Here is a 26,877-nt window from a genome sequence, read left to right as displayed (position 1 = left end):
TGTTGATTGTTGACTTCTCTCTTTTCAGCCTTAAACTTTATATTTCTCACTTGGACTGGTGACATTACAGTTTAGAATATACCAAGTTCCAGATTTATCTCAACAGCTTCAACAACTTCAGCGAAAAGGCCACTTACCAACCGAGCTATGAACCAGTCACAAAGAAGTTTTGTGATTAGAAAACATACTGCTGAATCACAAAACGCATTTCTTTCTACGGGCACACACACACACATGCACCCCTCCCTCTTTCACAGACAACATTAAGCATCGTGACCTGACAGCTAAAAAAGGGCAGGATGTTTCAGTCAAAACAGTTGTGAGATGAAATATAACACAACTAGCTGTCTTTGGGTTGAAGTGTTTTCTCTATTCTGATGAGTGTAAATAGCTCAGACCAAAATAGATCTAAATTTCTGAGCTGCCACGATATATTGGTTCATACACTAGTATTCCTAGAAATTCTCTCTCTTGGCTATTTAGAACTTATTCTGTACTAAAGAGATGCAGGTTTATCCAAGTAGGAACCCTGAATTTAGGTCCATCGACCAAAATAATGTGTCAGTTAACAATTCAGAAAAAAAGAGAAGAGTTGAAAAGCAGATCCCACTGCTGCTCCACATCTGCCTATGCATTTCCAGAATTCTCCCTTGGTCTTAAAAAGAGTCAAAGATAACAACTTCTACACCCCTGAAGTGCTGTAAATGTAGACTTTATTTAGGTTTATTTATTTAACTCTTCTTAGTTAGAAAGCAACTTTCTGACTACAAACAATCAAAAGAATCCTAACTGGAGAGACTACAGATCTAGTGATGGAAGAATCCTAAACAGTCACGACAATCTTCCAAGAAAAAAAAGCAAGAAGGAACTACTACTCCCTCCAAAAAAAACCAACACACACAAGCAGTCTAGAAAAGAATGGTTTAGTAATTCCCTCACAGATAATATTAGCCAGTTACATCTTACCCATTTCTCATAATGAAGCCAGAAACAATACTTGAAACAAACTTTCCATAAATGCTTAAAAACCTTGTATTTCAAAAAAGAAAAAGCTTGCATTTCATTTGCACATTGCAGCTGACTCAAAACATCAGAACAGGCTCTTTTACCTTGGGAAACGGGTACAATTCTTAGATTAAAACTGATTATTAGTGTTACTCTAATTTTCAAAGTTACAAACTGATCTAGAAGTTAAGACCAGTAAACTGTCCTTACCTTAGGGATCCCAACTGATGTACAAGGAAGAAATGAATGTTCACACTGCTCAAGGTACTTTTCTGAGTTGCTTTTTCCAAATAAAAGAGTAACCACAAAACCCCTACAATGGAAAAAGAAAGACCAGCTAGAACCACAGTCACCTTTCCCCCCCCCTCTCTAGACAATATTCCACAGCAAGCTATAAAATGACAATATATGACAATTCTCACAGTTTACTCCCCTAGAACAGTGCTCTTCCACAGTGTAGCATGCTGCTCAAAATAACTGACACAATACAAAGTTTCCCAGTCTTGCATTATCAGTCTTGATATATTCTTATCACATAGCAGATCTATATAGCACAGTCTATACTACACAGCCTGCTGCATGAGAAGAACCTGTGGTGGCATGCTACCTATGCTCACAAATATTAGTACATGAAAAGAGGGGTAAATACATAAAGCTGCTCTGTTTGTATTTCTACAAAGATTCTCTTAGATACATTTAGGCCATGGCATTGTGGCATAAGCCACAAAACCACAAACCAGTTAGAAACTGATGTGGTAAGTATAGTAACTAACTACTGATTGCATATGTTTAAACAAGAAGAAAAATTTCAACTGGGAATTTATTTTAAGCTGCAAAGAAAAAAACCCAGCAGTCTTGCCAGGCTGCATAAGAACAGAGTCAAGGAAGAAGACTAGAGGATAACTGAAGTCAAACACAAGCTGTTGGGGTTTTTGGGGGTGGTGTTTTGTATTAATTCAGAATATAAAATCTAAATAAATGCACTCCTGGATCATTTAGAATGTTAGATCAGAAATTCATTATCTTCTTCCCTCACAATTCTACAATGATAATTCAAATTATGACTTATAGTTAAGCAGGACAGCAGCTAATTTTATTATTGTTTTCTTTATGATATAATGAAAGCATAAGAGAAAAAGCAACCATTATAAAAAGTTCAACCTTGCCACAACAGCTGTAATTTATTTACAGCTTATGACAATAGGGCACAAACCCACACAAACATAAAGCTTGTTTTACTAAGAAATAGATGAAAACCTAAAGGCTGTACCAATTGTACCCCATAACCAAAATACGTAGCCTTTGAAAAGTACAGCATAAAAAAAAAGAGAGAATATGAAGTTACTGCTGCTCAGACTAGTATTGGGATGGCTAAACATGCACAGCTTTTTACACAAATTTCCAAGCATTCAATCTAAAGGCCAGCTGACCAATATTTGTGACCACAGGAACTCACAAAGTTGTTCCAGGCTTGAAATGTGCTGAAATAATACATTCTATTAATATACATTGCTGTTGATATATGATACTCTAACTTACATGATTAGAATAAAAATTCCTAACCAAGGTAAACACACCACTTGAAGGTCTTAATTCCCAAACTGGGAACCATTGTTTTTAAGTACTCTAGAGGCTCAGTAATTCAGAGGCAGGGAGGTGGTCATTTATACTTGAAGAACTCCAGGACAAAACAAACAAACAAAAAACCCTACACAAAAATATTACTGGTAACTTGATAATGCGTAAGAAAATTTCACTCCATACTCTGATTCTTTTCAGCCATCTTTATCTGCCAAACGTGTACTTTCTATGTATGAGGATAAAAAAATAAAAGCAGGTCCAATTGTTCTTCTGCTCCAGATATTTCCAGACAGCTTTAAAATCATAACATCCTAGTAACATCGTAATTCAGTTCAAGGACAAACACCTGCTTAGAAAAATCTCAATAGTTTCACTATGCTTAAAAGTTAACAAACTGTTTGGTTTGGGGAGGTGTTTTGTTGCTTTTTTTTAATTATTAAGAAGTATGGGGTTTCTCATTATTATCTACTACTTTGCTATTAGAGACCTCAGTCTTCCTTTAAAGAAAACAGTGTACCCAAAATACTTTTTTTTTTTTCCCCCCAAAAATCAGTTTTAACTTCAAACATGTATCAGCAACTGGGGGGGGTGGGGGTAGGTAAGAAGAGAAGAGGTTCTTCTTTTCTTCAAAAGGATTGAAGCCTTGGAAATAACTAGCTATAGATTATACATCTGTTTTCCCTCAAATGTTATGACATTTCTAAAGTTAATGACTTATTTTTTTTATATATATATATATATGCTACCAAAATAATCCAAGTATATGCTCGTTTTCTGAGATGCTTCTAAGTATTTTCATTTTTAAGCTAGACATGCTAGGAGCTTCTGCCTCTATAGCAGAAATTAACACATTTTATTCTCGAATTTAAAATCTTGCGCACATTAGAGAGGTATACATTGCCTGACCATTCAGTGCAAATTCACATCTAATTTATCAAGAGGATATTCAACACAGTAAATGAGAAATCATTTTAGTCTTTTATCTAAATAAATAGAGCAGAAAAAGGAAAAGTTGTATTTTACTTATATTTTTGTGGCTAAGTATTTCCAAAGATAATTGGAAGATCAGCTTTTCACAAGGACGGATTAACAGAACAAAGGTGACAGATAGGAAAATGAAGTCTACAGATTTATCATCTTCCCCATCAAGTCTGAAAAGTAACAGCCTCAGCTGAATGCTTTGTGAAAGTCAAAAAACAGCTTCAGAATGGTTCCTGATTTGGTCAGCAGTTAGAATCATCAGTGTAGGCAGCCGGTCACATATATATGGATATGATTAAGTATCAATAATTTTGTTTTTTGATGACAGAGCAAATTATTTTAAATGGCAAAGCAATCGAGGGTCCAAGAAATTTCAACTCTCATAACATCGGAAGCCTAAAGCTCTTGGCAGAGCCGCAATCCACATTATTTTTATTTTACTTGCTTAGGATTGAAAGAGGGAAGGAGTGAAGTAAGAGACATACATGGTACAAAGAAAAGGCAGATGGTATGACAGGCCCAGCACAGGTTAAGGAGTTTGCACCAACACTTAGAGTAGAGGCAAAAAGTATTTCATAAAGATTAACAGCTTCTAATAGTCTTGGCTATGCAGGTTAGAGAAATTATATCTATCTTTTCCCTCCTGCTTTTGGTGGAAAGAGCTCAATTCCCTGAACAATGTGTTACCATATCCGTAATTGAAGAGGGATGTACTACAAAACAAAAAAGCTAACATTTTATAAATCAGTCTTGAAACAAAATTAAACAAAGACAACTTTTGATTAAAGCTTTTATTCATACATACAAATGGTTTCAGTATCCCTCCATGCACACAACAGTACACTTACTACCAGCTATCTGTAACAGGAAACCCACAGTTAAAAGTAAATCACTAAGAAATAATTGGATTGCACGTAACAGAAATGAAACTGTACAAACAGATTGATTATGTCAATACAGCTATGGCATCAACATTGTTTTCCTTCACAACTCATTGGCATATACTTCAAATGTTTAGGTCAATACTAAGGGTGCAATCAGCTACAATTCAACATTTTAATTTGTTAGAATTGCAAAATGGGACAGAAGTGGATTCCCAGCTAGTAGAAGTCAGAAACTATTGATAAAGGTCACTGGTTTTGAACAAGTATAAAAAATGAGAAAACTGCATGCCAAATTGGATACAACTGCAAGTTTTAACATAAAATTCTACCATAAAATCAATGTCCAAATTTGTTATTTTGCTCCAGATAATGTTACAGTAAGTATTAAGGAAACTAGTATAATCATGAACCAAAATTAGATTTTTATTTTCTTATTTTATGTAAATAATGTTATGATATATAATTGCTAATCATAAGTGAACAAGTTACTTCACAACATTCATTTCTGTTTGTTTCTAAGAGAAACAGGACCAAGTATTGCATAACTTCACAGGAATTAATTCAAAAAGAAAAAGCAGACAAGAATAATTTAGACATAAATCTATTTGACCTAGTTAACACGCACAGATCTGTATGCTGAATGTTAAAATTTAAAGTAGGTGTGTCAAGATTAACAGTATAAAAAAGGGCCAGATCACAACCTTAGCCAAGAAGATGAGTATGTTAATGAAGTAATGACATTCTACTGGAAGGGCTGTGACTTCATATTTGACTACATAAGTAAACACATAATAGGAAGATGGATACAAATTCCGCTTTAACAGATACACTACCACAAGACGAATTTATCCTTAAGATGATCAATGTTCACTGACTGGCTACAAAAATGAACTAAAGCAGAAAAGAATCTCAGCAAAGAGACATCAGAGCTGACTTGAGAATGACCGAGCTCAGACACTAGAGGCAATTTCATGGTGGCAAACTGTAGCTGACTTCAGACATACTCCATGAGAGACTGCTTTGACTGTTTGCTTTGAAAAGCCAAGCAACTGAAATTGAGCAAGGAAGGAAGGATAAGCTTCTAAAATTATTCTATCCCACATTACTTTTCATACTGCAAATACTAAGAAATTAGTAATACAAAACAGTAAATGGACAAACTCTTTGCCTTGGACAAATAGCCAGCAAAATATGCCAATTATACATGAATCAAGATTTAACAAGACAAAAGCATTTACTTAAAAGATAGTTTTACTTCAAGTACATCCTCACTCTGGTAGAATGACTATTCTGATTTCTCAGAGATGGAATTCCACAATTAATGCAGCTGAAATCCAAGCATAGTGGCTCTAATTCTAGCCACTAAACCCTACAACATTTTTTTATGAGACACACAGAAATATAGACACATTCTGTACACAGTTCTGTATCCGAAAAGGAGGTTAAAAGGATGTTTCAAAGGAAGGAAAAAAAAAATTAAAGATAGCCCGAATACCCCATTAGAAGTCAAGCAGGTCTTGGAGAGCCTAGAACTGTTACTGTCCTGCAGATTAGTTTTACAAGTGAGAGGAAGGAGGAATATCTCACTAGTACATTTAGACTTGGCATTAAAAATAAAAGTTTTAATGGTTACAAGACAGACATTACAATATACAATGTAACAATGGTGCTAAAATCTACAAAAATATCACTCATTTGCTCCCTTCCTGTCTATAAATTATGAAATGTCTACAGCTGCCAAACTGAGCTACTCGTTCAAGATGTAGCATCATATCCACACACCCAGAAACATCCACTTACTTTCCTCATGAATGAAGTATCTTAGGTAGGAAAATGAGATTGTGATAAGGAAAAGGGACATAATTACTGAGAAAGTACCTGGGAAAAGAACTGACACAGTAACAGAAAGTAAGAACTCAAGTTAACATTGGTTTTATGTGAGTATTTGTCCTCCAACACCTACATAAATAGCTACCTTTTTTTTTTTAAATCAGAAGTAATTTTTTTTTGCCTGGGCAAAAGTAGTATAAGCACTATTCAACAGCGGAAAAAAAATTACTTTTGATAAAATTGAGATTTCATAAAAAACATCTTGGTTCACAAAGAGCTGCTCAAATGTGGAAATATTACATAGAAGCCACTTCAGATTTTCAGAGCAAACTATTTGCTAATATACACATTAAAATATTACTTTCATAGTAAATTATACAAAACAGTAAGTAGTATACTTACCCACCCACAAAGCAGAGGATATAAAATGCAAAGTAAAATATAGCGAAGGGTCCAAAAGTTACTAGAAAAAGCACAACGCCAAGACTTCCCCATCCCCATATGGAAAGACTGGTCTGTAAATAAGAACACATGGAAAAGGAGTAATTAATGTGATATTCATACAATTTTAAGTCTCCAAAGCAATATCTGTAGTTTCTATAAAGCTTGATACATTTTAGCTAGATAGGACATAACTTTTGCTTGATGAAATAAAAATTATTTTAAAAGCATATTGCTATCAAGTTATTTTTGGGGCTAGTAGTCCTGTTTAGCCAACATTACAGCCTTTTTCTTTCAAATACTGTTACCCACCTCTCAATTCAGATGCAACTATCACCCTTTAAAGCATCATTCCTTTTTCTTCTCTATTCTCATTTTGTGCATTTTTGTTTCTTGAGATCCCTTCCCCCTCCCCATGAAATTCTCCACTACTTCCAAGAAAAACGCAGGCTTTGTAACAGAACAGGGAGAGATGAATACAACTTCATTTTACACAACTAAACATGTAATTTTCCACTGCCAAGCAGCACTATTTCTTCCCTAGATCAAAGCAATTGCAAGACCAAAAAAGTGTCCCTTTCTCCAGTCAAGTCACACACAAGTCAGCAGGTGCACCAAATATTTGGTGCAAGCTTACTTTTATTCTTCCCTTTATTTAAAAGGGAGGGAAAGTTAAGGAATTGATTACTACCTCTAACAATTTTGACCACAGAAATCATGAGCATTCAAACAATTCTTCAAAATATCTAAATACAATTCTGTTTTAAAATCAGGATATTTAATATATAAAAAGAGAGATCCCAATTAACACTTTCTCCATGCAGGCATGATCAGGCTTCTAGAAGAGATCTGGCTTAGCAGGCAGGACCGATGCCATGCTCCCATTGATTTACCTGCAAAATATTCTAGCTAGTTCATACCTAATAAATTATAGTACACATAACTGCATGCATACTAAATTACAGTGGGAGTTTTTTCTCTTAAACTGCTGATTTAAGATTGTGTGGCCTTAGTACACAGTTTATAACCAGTGAATCTTGTGGATTTACGTAAGCTCCCATGTGAATGGTCATGTTAAGTCATGTACCCAGTCGTAGCTCAGCACTGGTAGCCGTAACTGTGCAACAGGGACCATCAAAATGTGGGGGGAGACAAGGGTTGTTTCGAAAGCCCGTGGTGCAGCTACAGTCAGCCTCAAGAGCAGCTGTGGGGCTGCTGGGATTTTGGGGCTGATGGTTTGCACAACCCAGCAGGTAAAACTTCACCTGTGCTGGTGGATTCACCAGGAGTATGAAAAAAGCAGCAAGATTCAGGTTATTGTGCCAATATAGGTTACGGTGTATATATGCACACACACATAAATATAGACATACACACTTGATCTATCTATCTAGATAGATGTGTGTATGTACATATATATATACACACACACAATATATGCAGGGTAATCTAAAAAGTAAGGTAATAAAAACCTGACTGAACTGAGCTACAATAGTTTTTGACCTTCCCAATACTGCAATGCAGTAAACAAAGATTAAATTTAATTCAATCTAGTCTCTAGTTCAATATGGAAATCATGTTTCAGCCAAGTCCCAAGAGTGTGAAACTGATGATGACAAGTATTTATAGGCCACCAAAACTGTTCCAGCTCTAAGGTTCTCAACTCTTCTTTTTTTGTTGTCTAATTTACGCCTTTCCTACCAGTGATCAAATAACACCCTGATGGGAACTCAGACAACTGCTATGTCAACAAGTAACACTAAGAAAGTATTTAAATAAACTCGTCTTGCAGCTTGACATTTAGAAAACAAGCAGAGATTGAACACCATACTTGCAGAGAGCCCTTTTTTTAGCTTTTAGTACGGAGGACAGGAGAAGCTTGCCTACAGCTCTTATTTCTCTAAAGGGACTATTTAGATTTCATCTTTCCATTTTAGGCATGGGATTTAGAAAAATCAACTTCCTCACAAAAAGTTTTATAAAACCTATAAACAATGAAAAATAATATAAAATAAGGCTCCTATATAAAGCAGCTTTGGTTCTTTTCTGAGAGCAAGACATCAGACTGCCCAAAAGCAAAATCATAGCTCTAAGGAGAGACAGTTTCATAGATGTAAATTGTAATCATCAGAATAATTTAATTCTTTCTAATTTATTGTAAGTTTAATGGAACATTGAGATTAAACTCTATTTTCTTCCTAGTTAAAGTTTCTTAGCAAGAAATGAATAAGCTGTACTGGCTTTTTTCTTAGTGTTTGAGGCTGGAAACAATTATACTTGTCTACATACTTATGTGTTTAATTAAAAAGTGCTGCAATTCAAAAACTGGATCGCAAATGATTCAATTCTCTTTAAGCTGAAAAAGTGCTTTATTGGATGATATCAACCATACAATCCACACAGCTAAAATGCTGAAGAATGGTACTACAATAAATTAAAAAAATAATCTTGGCCACAGCTGAGTAGAAGATTTTGTTGACTCATAATAAGTAAATGCAGAAGGAAAATGCTTGGGGGTTGGGAGGAGAGCGACACCAAGCTAAAAAACCCTGGCAAACACAACAACTAACTAAAAAAGACATGAGCTCTCATTATACAGCTACATTTCAATACACAAAGAAGATTTCTCATATTCATGCCCTCAAAAACACATTTTAAAACTTCTGCAGAGTGCTATAAGCAACAGGAAGACAACGTACACAGAAGATAACATTTAATTGTGGTCTTTTTTTGTCAAAAAAATCAGTATGCTTAATGTCATTATTCAAAAAAGTTTAAATTCTAAATATGGGATAAGCACTCTGAATGACTTAACAAAACTTAATTAAACTAGATAGCAGGATGCACATTCAGAGTTGGATGAATGCATAATTAACAAAGAAAGTTCTATAACTAATAGATAAAACAGTGACCTTTTGTCCCACACTCTAGTTTTGCAATTTAGCATATGGCTACAAAGATTCAAATCTCATTTGGTATTTTAATAGGATTTCTTAAAACTCCACAACTTGGTACACTGCAGGAAGTACATACAACAGATACTGGCCCAATTCTTGTACACTTTAGATGAGTGGTTTATAGTCCTTGGGATCTGGAGACACTCAGATTATCAGCATGGTTCCATTTAGGCTGACTTTAAGTAAAACTTACTGCAACTTCACACTTATTAAAGGGACTTTAGCAGTACAACTCCCAGACAAAACCGAAAACTTAGTTTAAAGTTCCTTTACCATGTCAAAACCAACTAAAGCAAAAAATATTCCAAACGTTGCACAAATGTATGAGTATGCAGCTGGTCGGTACTGTGGAACTAGCTCAGGTATTTAAATTCAAACCTCACTACTCAACAACTTCTAAAAAATGGCCTTAGAAATAAAACTTATTTGTAAGAGTCACAGATTTACCGAAGCTCTGCCTAAAGTTAACTGCAGGGTGAATACTTGTCACTCTTGACAGAAAGAACAAGCCAGTCTTCTGATGAGATGGCATAATGCTGGCATTTAAGTCACAGCTATCCAGACCCTTTAAAAGAAACTGACATGCCCTATGCTGGGAGGGCAAACTCCCAAACTGCTCTGTCATAGTACTAGTTACTGAATTTCAGCAACAGCCACCTAAATGCTGAGAGAGAATATGTCTTAATAAGGGGGTAGAGATGCATGGATATATACTGTATGCATACTCATACATGAAAGATCTTTATTCCAGATCAACCACCATTCCACCTCATCAGTTTTAGCCACTTTTGCTTACCGTCACTACAGATGCCATATGTTAGCCACACCATCACCACTTGTCTTTCATGTCTAAAGTCTTACAAAGAAAGTCTTCCACAGTTTATTAGTAAGATCATATACACTAGGGGCTAATGTAGCATCATATTCACACACAGTAATTTTCTTCCCATTGTATGGAACTGCTTTAGCAAAGTAAACTGCAATTGAAGTAAAGGGCTGCCTGTAAGCCCAAATAGGACACTGAAGAGCCTCATCACATAGAAGAGACACACCAAGGTGAATATTCACTAGCTTGATTCAGCTCTTACAGATAACAAGACTATCACCTCTCAATGACATCTGCTTTTTTTTTTTTTACTAGGCTTTATCCATTTTTCCCACAGTATACAGCCAACTACTAGAAGCATTACATAAAGAGCTTGCTTTCTTCTATACATCTGTGTTTCCTTTCTTTGGCTTCAGCCTTCTAATTAATGCAACATTTTGATGGGCCCTGTTGCACAGTTACGGCTACCAGTGCTGAGCTACGACTGGGTACATGACTTAACATGACCATTCACATGGGAGCTTACGTAAATCCACAAGATTCACTGGTTATAAACTGTGTACTAAGGCCACACAATCTTAAATCAACAGTTTAAGAGAAAAAACTCCCACTGTAATTTAGTATGCATGCAGTTATGTGTACTATAATTTACTAGTTATGAACTAGCTAGAATATTTTGCAGGCAAATCAATGGGAGCATGGCAAGAATTTAATATACAAACCACAACAGCAATGAGTTACTCCAGTAACAAATACAACCATGTCTTACTATACTTTAAAGTAGCTTAAATTGGTTTCTTCACTTAATCCAGCTGACAAGCTTTCAGAGCTTTGCCTCTATCCCATCTTTAAGCAAACTCCTCAGCCTTGATACAGCTTTCACTAAAATGGTTCACTGAGATAAGCACAGGTTTGTTGTTTGGATTTAAACTGGTGCTGTCAATTTTAGCTTGCAATTGGCAGTAAGATACATAAGTGTTTCTAGTTAGTGCAAAAACATTGCTACTCCAGAAGTCTGGCCAACAGGTAGTCCTACCGTTCCCCTTGCCACCAAACAGCGGACACGCATGTTCCCTCTCAGAAGGCTCTGGATGATACCGTCCTCCTGCTCAAGACAGGAGCCCCTGTTCCAGGCACTTGGCTCTCTTCATGATTCCCACACACACTCAAGAGTAATTGTGGCTTTGAGTTTGGAGACAGGACAGGAGGGGAAACAAAGAACATCCGTACAGGAAGGCTGCGCTCTGGAATCATCTGCTTGTCAACCTTAAAGCTTCAGAGGCATATTAAAGCCTTAACAGTTGTAGCATCCAACATGCCCGCACTACTCCTGATGATTGCCACTTGTGACTGTTTTAGCATCAAAAGAACAGCATCATTTAAAAACAAAAATACACTTCATTGCCCACAATTCTTTTACTGTGTATATCCAATACGTTTGTTCATTAAAATTTAACAGTGGCAGTAGCTGACCTGTCCCTAACTTGACACTGATAAGCAAACTATTCTTTGTGATATGGGTAGTTTAATTTTTTTTAAATCTGACGTTTCGCTAAATGTATTTAATGCCACCTCTAGGCTCCCATTAAAAATAAAATTGTCAAGGATGGCATATATAGATGTCAAGTTTAATTTTGTTAATTCTACACATCTGCCTTTTAATTTGACTTCCATTTTGAGTGTAAATGGAACATGTTCATGTATAAACCTTTCCATAATTAAGGTGAGTGTCATTTTTGTCAAGTGATTAAAAACATTATTTCAGGATTCAAATTACTGTCTCTTCACTAGCATGACAAGTAAAATTGGAAAGCTGTATCAACTGGAGTGCAATTTCAGCTGTGGTGAAATTGTTATGTTACACTACTAGGAGAAATATTTAACAATTGCAAAATAAACATCTTTGTAGTTACATTCTCCTATCTGTCAAAATTACAGCAATCAAGTGAAAGACATGTCAAGTGGGGTTTTGAAAGAGAGTTCTACATATCCTGATTTCCTACAGGTCTCTAACCTCTTCCTTCTTATCCTTTTGACCTTTTCCATCCTTAGCCCAAAACGGCAAGGCAAAGGAAAACCTTAAGCTCCACTCCTACTTCAGACTACATGAACATAATTGTAGTGAACCTACACAGCAAATTACTGCAGTACTCACAAGAAAACTCTTGGGATTTCTTTATAAAGGAATTTTATATAGTCTATTTTGCTTTTATTGTTCTAAATTTATATTTATTTTTTTCCTGAAGCAAGCCTAAAATATTAAAGTATATAAATATACACTAATCATCTTTTAAATGAAAAAATATTACACAATTAATGTTAAGTTTCAAGAAGTCAGGCCAATGAAGTTTCTTCTGGATAAGTGCAGTATTCCTGCCGATCCCTCCTGGTTACAGAGGCTGGCGACTCTCCTCTCCTCTGCTACGCAAACAGTCCATCTATCCACTGTCTATCTCGCTGCCTCCTCTTCCGCTCAACACACCCTTTGTATGTCAATGGCTTAATTAGTTAACAGTTGGATTAATTCAAGTGCAATAGTGTCTAACTGTATTTAGTTTGGATTTTCCTGCTGCTTCTCACACTGCACGAGACAGAAAAGCTTTTGGGATCATTTTCCCCTACCCTCCCCCCAGAGTAACACAAGGTAGTTTACCAAAGCTCTTATGGACAGGTGCTAACTTTTCATTTATATTCCAAAAATCTCAACTACAGCACTGTTTTGACAATTCATGAAGTTCATTTTTAAAAGTGCAAATCTTTAAGAAAATGTTAGCATGTGTTTTCATTTAAAGTACATAACACAAAAGTACTGTATGCAACTAGTAAGTTTAGAAGCTATTATGCACACATTACTTCAACTTCAGTTTATCCAGAGAGCAAAAAATTCCATTACTAAAAAACCCCCGCCTGTTTGCTACAGTCAGCATATTACTATTAAAATAAAAATAGAAAATTATGTGCCATATTTTGATACAACTGGTTTGTACAGTAAAGCTGATGAAGAAAAATAAGTGTCTTCTGATTAACACTGATAACTGCACTAGCAGAAATCGTATTTTCAACACCAAACATTCTTTTCAAGTCAGAAAAAACGAGTAAAATTTAGCCTGGATTCAAGAGTCAAGATTTTTTTTTCCCCCCTCTCTCACACCTGCTCTACCAGCATTGCTGACCACAACATGAAATTAGGAAGTGGATTTTTTAATTCTAAATTGACCTTCATTTTACTAGCATTTATTTTCAGCACGAACAACTATTTTATTAAACAGCAGAAGTATCAGCAAGGGACAGAAAGCCTCATTTCATGTAACCTTATTATGAAAGTGGAATAAGTATTTATCTTACTATGAAAATCAAGAAGCCACCTTCACATACACACTCTTTCTGATCACATGCTTGCACTGAGACGTGGGCCCGTGTGAACTGCATGAGGTTCTATAAGGCCAAGTGCAAAGTCCAGCACACGGGTTGGGGCAATCCCAAACCCAACTACCGGCTGGGTGGAGAACAGATTGAGGGTAGCCCTGAAGAGAAGGGCTTGAGGGTGTTGATGGACAAGAAGCTGAACATGAGCTGGCAAGGAATTACATTAACAGGGAGGCACGCTATATGTACGCAAGTGTTATATATTTGAAAGCTCGAGGGGAGCTGTTTACAAGGGCATGTAGTGATAGGACAAGGAGGAATGTTTTTAAGCTGAAAGAGGGTAGATTTAGATTAGATATTAGGACGAAATTCTTCACTGTGAGGGTGGTGAGGCACTGGAACAGGCTGCCCAGAGAAGCTGTGGATGCCCCGCCCCTGGAAGTGTTCAAGGCCAGGTTGGATGGGGCTTTGGGCAACCTGGTCTAATGGAGGGTGTCCCTGCCATGGTAGGGGGGTTGGAACTAGATGATCTTTAAGGTCCCTTCCAACTCAAACCATTCTATGATTAAAACCCACTCTGAATCATATTCTAGTTTAAAAGGATATGGAGTTCTGGTCAAATTTAAAAGCACTTAAGCATCTTGGACAACAATTGGAAATAGGAGATGCAAGCCCACTTTCAGCTACTTTCTTAAACACAGAAATGACATTCTCAAACTTGTTTTTAATATAATTCCAAAGCAAGTGATCCTTTTCCTTTGTAAGTATCTATATTGACTTGTATCTAAGCTAGTTTAGCCATGTAGACAGAAAACAGACAAAAAGGATTAAAGCATTTTGGATCACCTAAGGTGATCCAAACAGGGCCAAGCTTACTGCTTGACAGGATCACTTAAGGTGATCCAAAATGAGAAAATAAAGTAATCCCTCTAACTCTAGCTTGAATTCAAGCCAACGAGATAATCTAGATGATGTTCAGCCTCTGGATAAACAGATTATATCTATTTCAAGTTTTGCTAATGCAAAACACTGGCAAGGGGAGAGAGTGCGAAGTCATATGTTCTTTAGTCAAGAAACTGTTACTGCATATTTCATTTATGATTAATGCTCAAGCAGCATTTTAAACTTTTCACTTTTTAGCCTAAAACTGCAGCAAGGAGTTATTTAAAAGTTCCTTTCAGCAACATTTTCTTTCCTTCACTGCTGAAGAAACCTGGTCCCACAAAACAAATTTAAAGAATCATCAGCTTTGCTTCTAGAACAATTTCTATCACTTAAGATCCCCAGTATCTATTTTGACAGAAATACATTAAATTAGTCTCTCTCCATAAGAGTGAGATTTAGTAGGCCATCTTTTTATGTTCCATGTAATTAAAAACTTGTAGGCAGAGCTCAGGGCTACTGCATGAACAGTTGCACAAGACACTTCATTTTAAAAAGGTTTCTTCATCCTTAACAGTTATGCTTTTTTGAAGGTAGAACAGAAATTTCTTTAGTTTTAAGCTCATGTTCCATGCTACCAGTAACTTCAACTAAGCATCCTTGCTGCCAAGCAATAAGCAGCTGCCTACTCCTTGAACACAAATCTCCACTATATTGTCCAACTTATACCATTACCTATTTCAGCTCATACCTACAAAGAAAATATATATAAAGATTATTTATATAAAAATGGTTTTGGACGCAGTCTTCTGTTCAAAGGCAACCCATTCTTGTCCATGATTTTTAGAGGGAGGAGAAAGTGGAAAAGGTGGGTTATAAGTGGTCTGATGAACAATTATTACTTCTCTTAAAATAAATCCATTATTTCTTCTATGGAGATACTACACAATTTCAAAGCCATTGCTGCGTTCAAAATAGTTTGTACAATCTTAAATTGATAGAATTAGCTAAAATGAAGAAAAAACCCAACCACACAATGATACAGTATCTACTTTAGGAAATCTCCGAAACTTCAAACAGTTACAATCTCACAAAAATAGAAAGTGAAACAAAGCGAAAGTGCTTAGTTTTTGCAAATATAGAATCATTAAAGACATGAAGGTATAAAAGAAGATAAATTCGATAAAATTATGAACATTTTAGAACTGCATGTTGCAGCAGCAGTTACTGTGCTTTTTTCTTTTGCCTAAACAACTCATCACAGGTGAAACAGCAGATAATACCTTCAAATTTTATACTGAAAAATAAAAATTTTGTTTCTACCACTTGATGGTTTGCTTAGAAGCATTTGTAAGCAAATAATTACTCAAGCAAACTCCTTAAAATCAGTAGTTTCTTCTAAAAATAGTGATAAACCAAACGTTTCAATGAGATATGTGCAGGATGCATGTGATTTTTAACTGAGAATTAAACTTATTATATGTGTTTGTATATAATAGGTATGTACATGTGAAATATACACACACAAAAAACCTATTACTTAAGCTTACTGCAGTAAGAGTTAGTCATTAACTTCTGCATAGTCTTTTAGTACCCTGGCTTCCTCAGGCTATAAAATTGGTCACGTGAGAGTTTTGTTTATTTCTTCAACCCACTGGTGATATTGTATCTGCTACTTGCAGCGCAATTTTCAGAGTCCTCTGAACTACGACATTATCCCACTAACTTTAAGATGAAACTGCTTTGGATGCAATATAGTATTTTGCTGTGATATTATTTTAAAAGTACATACGACAAACTAAAAGTTCCCAAATAAGCAATACTTCTCATCTAGATGGAAAAGTTATTTTAAAAATACTAAGTTAGCAACATAAGTTTAGAATATTTTTACCTGAGACTGGACTAAATACAAAGAGAGACTCTAATTGCCTTATTAGGTCAGGTTACAAATGTGAAGGAATGCAAGTAGAAGAAGTTAATTCACATTATCTATCATAATTGCCAGGAGGAGTCCTCCAGTAAGACATGCTCAACAAGACTAAAAACTAATTTCCACATTGTCCCTAGTGATCAAGGCTGTTCTCTCTAACTACAGTCAGTTATGTCACATAACTTTGTGGAGGTTTTTTGGTAAATGAAATAATGTGGTTAAAAGATCCCCATTGCTCTTCAGCCCTGAAAAAAAATATTTTTTTCTTCATTAAAAAGGAGGAGAAAAGCTGTAAACAATAATGTAGGGCTCAGAAAGCAGCCTGAGTTTCTCAGTTGTAATGTCAAGAGGCACCTTGACTACAGGCAGTACTGCAACCAGTATTATCGAATCCAGTAAGCCAAAGTTCAACAGAAAGCCACATAAATCATTTCTCAAATTATACTGGCAGCAGAAGAGGATCTGCAAGAAGGAAGGCCCGGGCTCCAGGAAGGAAGGAAAATACATGCCAGTCAGCCTCACCTCAGTCCCCAAGAAGGTTGTGAGCAACTTAAATGGATTTACCAAGTGCAAATCATGTGTGACCAACTCAATTGCCTTCTATGATGAGGTGACTGATGTTGAGGACAAGGAGGGGGGCTTAGATGTTGTGTACCTTGCCTTTAGCGAGGCCTTTGACACAATATCTCACAGTCTCCTTATCACAAAATTGGTGAGGTATGGGCTGGGCAAGAAGATAAGGTAAGCGAAAAATTGATTGGATTGCTGGATGCAGAGACACATGATCCATGGTGCAGAGTTCATCAGGCAGCCAGCAACTAGGTGGGAACCTTCAAGGATCAATATGGGGAATGATGTTGTTTAATGTCTTCATTAAGGACCTGGGTAACGGGACAGAGTGCCAGTAAGTCTGCACAGAATACCAAACTGGGGTGAGTGCTCAATATGCTGGAGGGTAGAGCTACAGTTCAGAGGGATATCAGCAGCCTAGAAAAACGGGTTGACAGGAACCTCATGAAGTTCAACAAAAACAAGTATAGGCTTACACGTAGGGTAGAATAACCCCAGGCCACAATACAGCCTGGGAGCCAACTCTGTGGGAAGCAGCTCTACAGAAAGGGACTCAGGGATCCTGGTGGGCAGTAAAATGAACGAGTCGGCAGCATGCCCTGCTAGCAAAGGCAGCCAACAGCATCCTATCCTGTATCAGTTAAAGTGTCACCAGCAGGTCCAGCAAAGTGGTCCTTCTTCTCTATTTGGACATCTAAGGCTACCCCTGGGGTACCGTGTTCAGTTTTGGTCTCCCCATTACAATACAAATCCATCTTGAAACCGATGTACAATATCCAATTACACCACAAGAGATTTTGTGCCAAAACAAAATACATCCATATACTGAAGCCACATCCTGGCTACATTGGCTAACGAGGGAACAGTAGATTTAAAAAGTTTACTGGTGCTCCTAAGTAATATTCTGACCCTCCCCCCCTTCTGCGACTGGGAAGTAACACAACTTCTAGAAGTACTTCCCCTCTCCTCCACGCCCTGGTACTCACCTTTATCTTCAAAAATAAGCAAGAGCAGTAGTTTCCTACACACCTACCACCAACATAATAAAGGGCATCTACTGCCTAAACACTGCAATCTGAAGAAACTGCCACCAACATTATATTCATTGATTTTAATACTTTGGGGGGGTTGTTTTGTTCTTTTAATTCCAAGACTCCAGTTTTCAGTGCCAACAATCAGTGCCAGCACCACAAACCTAGTTTCAGTTTGGACTCTTGCTTGCAATGATCACCCCTTCACTGTATCTAATTTCTCTTCTCAAAAATTTACTGATAGTTCCCCAACATTTTTAAGTGTAGTGCTTTTTAACCAACATCATAATTAACAAACTACAAAATGAAATTGATGTAAAAATAGAGGAACCTCAAAGATCAGAGTATGCACAAAGAAAAAAGAAAAGCAGTTTTCAGTAGCCAAATAACAAATAGATCCCAAGTTCCAAATACAGTGCATTTTCAAGAATAAACTTAAATCCACTGACAGAATACTAGCACCTTCCTCTGAAGATTGTGATGTTACTCCATTGCTTCCTTAAGTTTAAACTTGCTACAGTTCTTTAAGTGCTGTAAGTTTTCTCCAGTTACAAAATACAAAAACTCTGATACAACCACTATTTCACTACAAATTCCCAGTAGTCTCTGAGAGTACATCTGAACTCCTACAAGGCCAAATTTCCTATGAAGCATGTTTACTGGATGAAGACAAAGTAACTGTGAAAACAGACATTACACAAAATGACAAAAACCTTTACAAAGCTAGAGTAAGTCTCAAAACCTCCAGTTCCTTGCAACTGTTTTTGTGGACAGAGTATCATCAGTTGCATAAATTAAAGCAACAGAAAGAGATTAGTTCAGTGTCTCCAAATTATTCAGCAGTCCACAATATCAAAAGATGACTACAACTTCTTTAATGAGCAATTGATGCCTAACTCTTGGCAGAATGGACAGTGCCAACAAAAAAAAGCAGCACTTATCATAGAATCTTTAAGGTTGGAAAAGACCTCTAGGATCATCAAGTCCAACCGTCACATTTGAAAGGTATGGCAAAAAATGCCTTTACTTAAGAGGGGAAAAAAGTGTTTAAATATTATTGCCTTTTTCTAATGGGATAAATGTAATGGGAATATTAATAATAACATTCCCTATCTTTCCCCTTCATGTGTTTAATAACCCTTTTCCCAATCCCACAGAGTTACTGTGCCAACTACTCCCTGGATATCTCCCAGGTGCATATACTACCTCCTGCCCATTGCAGCACTGAAGAGGTAGAGCAAGCGTGAACATCTGCAAATAGAGTCTACAAAGAGGGACAGTTCTATGAACTCGAATACTTCACTCTCAAACATCAGGGCATGGAATATTTCCAACAAATTTAAATTAATTGGGTGGGAGAGGGAGGAGGGAAGGAAACCACAGAAATGATGCATCAACTCTTTCCACTAATACTTCAAGATTATAGACTGAAACTAATTATAGATGAAACTAATTAAGTCATTTGAGCATCTAGCGCTCAGGGCAAGTTTACAGAAGATAGCTAAAAACCTCAATCATTGCCACTTGCTCAAGAACATCAAGAGCAAAAAAGAAACCTAACCAAAGCAGAGCTAGCTAACCTTACTCACAACTTTCTTCTGGAGGCACAGATGCATTCAGAAGTCACAGAAGGAATGACGACATGCTCTGTTTTCAAAAGGATAGGAATTATTTTGGATATTGATTCACTTTAGATCTAAACAAAAAGGAAATGTAGCAAAGCACTATGCACTTCCCTTGCACTGGACCATGCAGCTGTTGATTTGGCGACTTCTCCCGTGCTCCCACCCTCATACCTCTCCAGAAGGCTAGTTCACCAAGACAAAACAATTCCTTGTGCAGTTGCTGTTTAGATGCTACACCTGACACAAGAAGCAGTGTCACACCAGCCTGTGTCTGGTGGAAAGGAGAACACCTCTTTAGTAGCAGCCCAAACTAGATCCAGTTAAGTCAAACACGAAATGGCACTTTTAGTGTCTTAAATTCCTTTATGCATGTAGGATATCTAAAGAAAAATATATGGCCAACCCAGTGACAGCAGCAGGAAAACAAACATAGATAAGGAAGAAAAATAAAGAGGAAGGAAACACACAAGAGCAACAAATAATAAACATAAGAAGAGCCATACAGACAGCAAGGTGGAAGTATTCATAGACTAACCTAGGTATATTATTCCACACACCAGCAAGGCAGTTACTTTGATCACTGGAAAACAGAAAAATGCTTTGCATAATGCATAAAGAAGAGAATAGTTATGGGCAAATCTCTAGAAATCCAGAAAGAAAAATTAAGAGTGCAAGCATAATGTTATATTGAGATTATTAAAACAGAAAAATAATTTTAAATAGAAAACAAAAGAAAATAATGTACTGGTAAAACAAATCACAATCAAAAGAAACAGTAATGGGCAAGAACAGACCATCATTAACTGGAGGATTCAATAAAGGAAAATATCCAATAAAGTAATGGAAGAACTGAGAAATATTCATAGAAACATGAAGTTCGCCTTTGGTCTCACTATTGCTAACTTATAATCTTCTCAAGAATTCTTTTAAGAAGCTGCAGTAGGGCAACCACGAACTGAAAGACACAAGACCAATACTATTTAAAGTCCAAACCTTCGAACCAGAATAAAGAAATAAATAAGACTTATTTCAAAGTTTTAGTCACACCTGCAAGTCAAATTAATGCAAGCATGAAGCACAAAAGAGAGAATGCAGTACACAGGGGTAAGACCATAAGGCCAGGTGCTAGTACTAAATGCTTGCACGCACACAGTGAGGATAAATAAACGTTTAAAACAACTACTGCAGAGTACTCAATTTAGAAAAGGAAAACTGTGGTAAGTGTGGGAATTTAAGAGCCTTATTGTCCTAGCTTAGCATTATAAAGAAATATCATGTTATCATACAATGAAAATTACATTCAGACAAAACAATGTTTTCCACAAGAATTTTAAAGTTGTATGTAAGCAATAAATGGACCATAGTAAGTAATTACCATTTCATTGTATGTAGAATCAGATTAAATCTGTAACTGAGACATTAAATGACAAGATTTAAGAGTTCCATAGTATATGATTTTACTTTACAAAGTTAATGAATTTCCATTTGTTAGCATTGTGATCAGAAATATTGAGTATATAAACCATAAAAAGGTTGTTTTTTTTTTTCCCCAAGTGTGTTAAAAGAGGTTAGCTACCTCAAGGAAATACAGATTTCATTAAAAATTAAGATATCTATCAGTAACAAATACGCCAAGCTATACTGAGGAGGAGAAGGGGGGGAACAACACTCGGCATAGCATTTTAGGAAAAAAATTAAACAAACACACACCAAAATACAGATGCAGTTTCAAGCACAAGCAGTTCCTTCAGTGGGTAAGGAATACATATCATTATCACTGATCCTATTATTTTCAAGATATCACAAAGATCATCACATACACTTCAGAAAAGTAAGAAGATACACTATTATAAAATACTACCAGATTTGGGAAAGCTGAAAATAAACAAAGTTTTGAGTTATTAAAGAGGACACGGAAGGCAAAGGTTTAAGTGAAGAGGTGTCAGGCCTCACACAGAAGAAAGGACCCGAGACTCACCAGAGACATCTCTCCTCAGTCTGCAGCAGCAGTTAGAAGAGCAGCATGGCAACGAGCGAGGCTTCATCATGTCTCCAAGTCAAACAGTTCCAAGATCATTTTCATGATCAGCAAAACTTTAAAGCAATCACTCTTTCTACAGTTACACATGCTGGATACTTATTTCCTAAAGCACGTACACCACCAGATTTTTAACTCATCTGCACAGTCTGGAATGCCAAATGCTGAATACAGGATGACTGGGAACATCAGGCACATTCTTTCCCGTTGCTTTCGGTACCAATTAAGAGCCATGACAGAAATTATCCCAAGTCTGAGGAACTGTTTCATAATCAGTTGGATAGCGGTGGCAAGAATTTCATGGTGAATTTCTAGAGTATTTTCTACTTGGCCTTGTCTAACAGCACCGACAGGAAGAGCGGAAATGCAGGGCATCCCACAGGATATGTAGCAATTCAAGTTTCCTGCTCAAGTTTGTTCCCTTACTCACAAGGGGTAGCCTAACCTATACTGCCTCAGAGGCACCAGCAGAAATTCTTAGAATTGCAATTCTCAGAATTCTTAGAATTGCAAAAATATACTGAAGAACAGGAATACATAATCTTAAAATAGTGATATTTATTAAACAGCATTCTGACACAAACAGATTTGATTAAAATAGAACCAGGATCACCTCGTTCTTCCCAGAAGCAAGGGGTTAAGGGAACAAAGGCAGAGGAATGGATATAAAAAATAAAAATAAAGTCACATGGTAACAAAAGTACAGCTGCATTTAAGCAGCTAATACTTTTCAAAGTAAGCCTCCAAATTCATGAACATTCTTCAAAAGAAAATGTGTAAAGCTTGTCTAAAGTTGTCTACCCACAATTCCAACCGCATTGGGATACTGAATTAAGAATTTCAGGTATCAATGTTATAGACAACAAGTACCTGTAAACTTTTAATTAGGCCATATTACCCTCACTTCAATAAACACAGCACTATTTTCACCTGTGAAATAAAAAAAAACAGTTCTCAATATTTAATATTCCTGATTATCACAAATTCTTCCAACCAAGTCAAGGCACAGAAAGTACATCATACAGGCCATTTGATGCAGGAAGGTACTTAAACTCATCTCTGCTTCGCTTACTTTCCATTATCTCCTTCTCCGGCTGGCAACTAGTGGACTAACTGGTGATGTTCAAATCAAATTGGTCTTGTGCTTACTGTCTGAGAAAATACACAAAGCAGCAGGGCTGCAGAAGTTTAAGGGCCACCGGTGCCCACTAGCTTCAAAAGAAGCTACTAAGGTCAAACTGTATTCTGTCCTGGGAAATCCCTAGACTTTCAGAGAATCCCACTTGAACAAAAGTAGTTAAAAATTTGCAGGGCTTTTTTAATGTTTGTAAAATGCCAATGTTAAAATACATGAATAAATTTGACTCACACTGTTTTAACTGCAATACTGAGATCGCATCCCCTTCCACATCAAAAACAGAAAGCCAACTGACACCGTAGCTTCTTCAGAAATCCACCTCCCTTCTCTTGAGGATTTCACAGCTACTAGTGATATCCACTAGGAATTGACCTCTTTTCCCAAATAAATGGCAGTTATAAAAGGAGTCCTCTAGCTGAACATACCTATCATCTATGCTTACTCACATTAAAAATAAATGCCTGTTTCACCTCATACCTATAATCACAATTACACATTCATCATTTTAAGGTGTAATACTATAGAAATTGTGTAAACAAGGTTAGAGTGCTCTTGTTAAAACATTTCAGTATGTTTCAATCATGAAATAATGCCTCATTTTTTCAATTCAGAAATCAGACATTACTTATTGGGGGAGGGAGAACATGCAATTAAGCCCAAGATCATGACGCCTTGTATTTCTTGAAGTTTCTCTCTCAAGTAACTGCAAGTGCCAATTACAATTGATTTTTCTATTATTCCATCCTGGGTACTCTCAGCCAAGCAATGATGAAAAGTGCTAATGGGACTTCAAAATATTAATTCTTTGATTGTTGCCAATAACTAACTTACAACACCAATAGTTTCTTCTTTCTAATAATAGCGACTCTCCTAATGTTAGTTCAAAGAAAAACATGCTTTGTCATCTTTGTAAGGGTGGGGAGAGAGGGACAAACGTATTTAAAACAGAGATAATTCCCTAGAGTGCAACCAGACAGAGGAAATCATCATTTGGAGCTCTTTCAGCTATCTAACCAGACCAGCTATTACTATTTTTATTGAACTAAGGAACTTTACACTTTTCTTCTTCCATGCTGATTTGGGGAACGGTCCAGACTGACATTTTAGAGTTGTTGAAGAACTCTGCATTCAGTCTCAGCAGCTCAGGCCTAACTGCACACTCTAAGAATGTTCCTGAGTGTTTAGATGCTATCTTTTGCTAACACCCAGAAAAATGTTTTAAAAACAGTTACTATGAACATACAACATCCATTCTTTGTAAAAGGTTAATTTTCCTAATTTTACCATTCCTCACATAATTTTGACACTCCACAGAATATGGAGTTATTAAAAGAGCCGTCATAGCAACAATTAGGGACACAAAGCAGACCCGGAATAGGGTAGACTTTATTTACAGAATATATTGAAGGAGAAAGAGAGGCTTTTTACCTCCTGAGGGCTTGCAACTGATGCTCCAGCTACATCTCATCCGGCAAAACACTGTCACAAAGGCAAAGCCCCAGCATACAAGTTTCACAAAAGGACAGAAAATTAATTTCTTTCCATGCCCTGCTCATTGTCTACACATTTGATGCTGTCTCTACCAGGAAAATACAGTGCAATCACAAGAAGCATCAGAGCAATCTTCCACAGCCACGTATCAAGGAACAGAAAAAATTAACAATGCTATAGTATATCAAGCAGTTAACTGTGTTCTGAATCTTTCAGAGCTGGACTAACATATGCATTACAATGTGCTACTGTTTCAGTAAAGCTAATTCATTATTATTATAAAGCAAATTAAAACAAGCTGCTGAGTCAACCTTTATTCTTAAAAATCAGGCTAATTTGCTTGGTTTTGCTCAAAAACAGTTCTTAATGGTTAGCATATATCAAAGTTTAACAAAAGTTTGTTAAACATCTCTTATAAATAAAAAGTAGATTGTTTAACAGAAAGGAAACACTACATGTAGTTATTGAATTATTGTGACCGGCTACAATAACAAGAAATACCAAAACATCAGAGCCCATTTCATATGGCTCATTTTTAGTTGTGGACAAGAAAAAAATAAATTTCCTACTTTGTCAAATTTCAAAAATCTTCTCAACCATCACTAGTACTGCAACAAAGTACTCTCACTAAGCTGAGAATTAAGTTGTCGAAAATTTATCTGATGATAAATCCAGAAGAAAGTCCTCACTAAGCATCTCCAAGGAGTTTAATGAGCAACTTGCGAGGAAGAAATTGGAAGAAGAAATCTACTCCTCACTTTCTAAAGTGCCTTCTTTAGAGGGAACATATGCTGCAAATGCAGACAGCATAGGCCATCAATTTGAAAGACATTCTAAAACTTCTTGTAAACTAAGTCCCATCAAAATCCTATTTAATGTTTGTTCCCATCAGAATTTAAGACACTATTGACCAGCAAGAGCCACAGTTGTAAAACACCAGCTGCCTCGCTGTTGTGGTAGCAACTGTACTGCTCTGACTAAAGAGGCAAGAATGGTGAAGACAGTTGTCTGAAAACACAAGAGACAGACCATTGCAACTTGTGTCCATCACGGCCTCATCAGACGACAAAGTGCTGAAACAGTAAGTCTCAGGGAAACAGGCTGCACTGGGTCTTGAAAAACAAAGGAGACATCTGATGAACAAGAAAAGGGGAACAAGTGAAAAGACACAGAAAGGCCAACCCAACAGACTAGGGAAATGATTACTGCAGCAGGACTCTGAAAGCACGCAGAATGTATTCAATGTGACTGCAGAAATAAGTTCCAATGGCCAAGATGATGAAAAAGTGGGGAATGGTGTTTGCTAAGTAGGTAAATAAGTATATGTGCTTGGCATCCAACAGCATGATTTCTGATGCAACTAAAGTAAGACCACGTGCAGTAAGGGCCAAATAAAAAACATACTTGGTATTTTTTTCCTGACAGGAAGTGCAATCTTCCCCTGAAATTACTGATTACAAGGTCCTAATCCTAACTTCATCCACACAAAACTGGACTGAATCTGCTGGGGTCTGCATATACTGATAAAGTCAAAGGATATAGGAAACTGATATTGAGAAGTTGTCAGTTATGTTTTAACTGCATGATAACAACACATGTAAAACAAGATTCTGCCTTTCCTTCATGCTTAAATATACTTAAGAATAATATTGTCTACATTGTTAAATTATAAAACTAACAGTTATAATGGGGGGAATGTTTCTAAATTTTTAACGTCTTAAAAAAAGTGACAGTGACCTTGGCCATTCTAGACAGTAGCAGACTGCACAAATCTGCAAATATCCAGCTTTTTTTTTTTTTAATCTCACTTCACTATATGTTCTTAAATAAAATAGTTACTTTGAGAGAGGAAGAAAACCCAACAGACTTACTGGCTGTCCAGTGTCCCCCCTCCTCAAAGTTACTAAAAGTTATTAAGATAAACTTAGGCAGCATACAGACATGTGCAGTTTTCATTATTGCTCTACTCTAATGTCAGTCCGCCGCACATTCCACTTCAACTTTCACACATAAAGAAAAGGGGGAAAAAAAAGAAAAAAAAAAGAGAGATAGGTTTTGGTGTTCATAGAATACTATACATAAACAGGCTTGAAGCAATCTGCATCTTCCCGCAAAGTGTGGAAAGGGTTCACGGGTGTGACTGCATGCAGTTTTCACTACCAAGTCACCACTGGAACACCCAAAAAAGCACGCTGGAAAGGACTCCTTCCAGTTCACATGTCAGATGGGTCCTCTCACAGCCAAGAGCTGCCTAGTTGTTTGAAGAACTTCCCACAACTGCTTTTCAGGCAGGCAAGCAAA

The 26,877-nt window shown here is 36.6% G+C and overlaps 1 protein-coding gene across 4 annotated transcripts in view; it reads right to left on the bottom strand.

The window, feature by feature from the left end:
- SNX13 (sorting nexin 13) overlaps window positions 1-26,877 on the bottom strand; it is a 69,909-nt gene that overhangs the window by 41,090 nt on the left and 1,942 nt on the right. For all 4 annotated transcript variants that reach the window (XM_075746060.1, XM_075746062.1, XM_075746061.1 and 1 more), the window contains exons 2-3: window positions 6,684-6,796; window positions 1,216-1,318 (exon numbers count right to left, since the gene is read on the bottom strand). In XM_075746060.1, the coding sequence (XP_075602175.1) occupies window positions 1,216-1,318; window positions 6,684-6,796 (216 nt within the window). The remainder of the gene's footprint in view (window positions 1-1,215; window positions 1,319-6,683; window positions 6,797-26,877) is intronic.

Source organism: Balearica regulorum, chromosome 2 (assembly GCF_011004875.1).
Source record: "Balearica regulorum gibbericeps isolate bBalReg1 chromosome 2, bBalReg1.pri, whole genome shotgun sequence".
Lineage (NCBI taxonomy): Eukaryota > Metazoa > Chordata > Aves > Gruiformes > Gruidae > Balearica > Balearica regulorum.
This window is presented reverse-complemented; position numbering and strand designations above follow the sequence as displayed.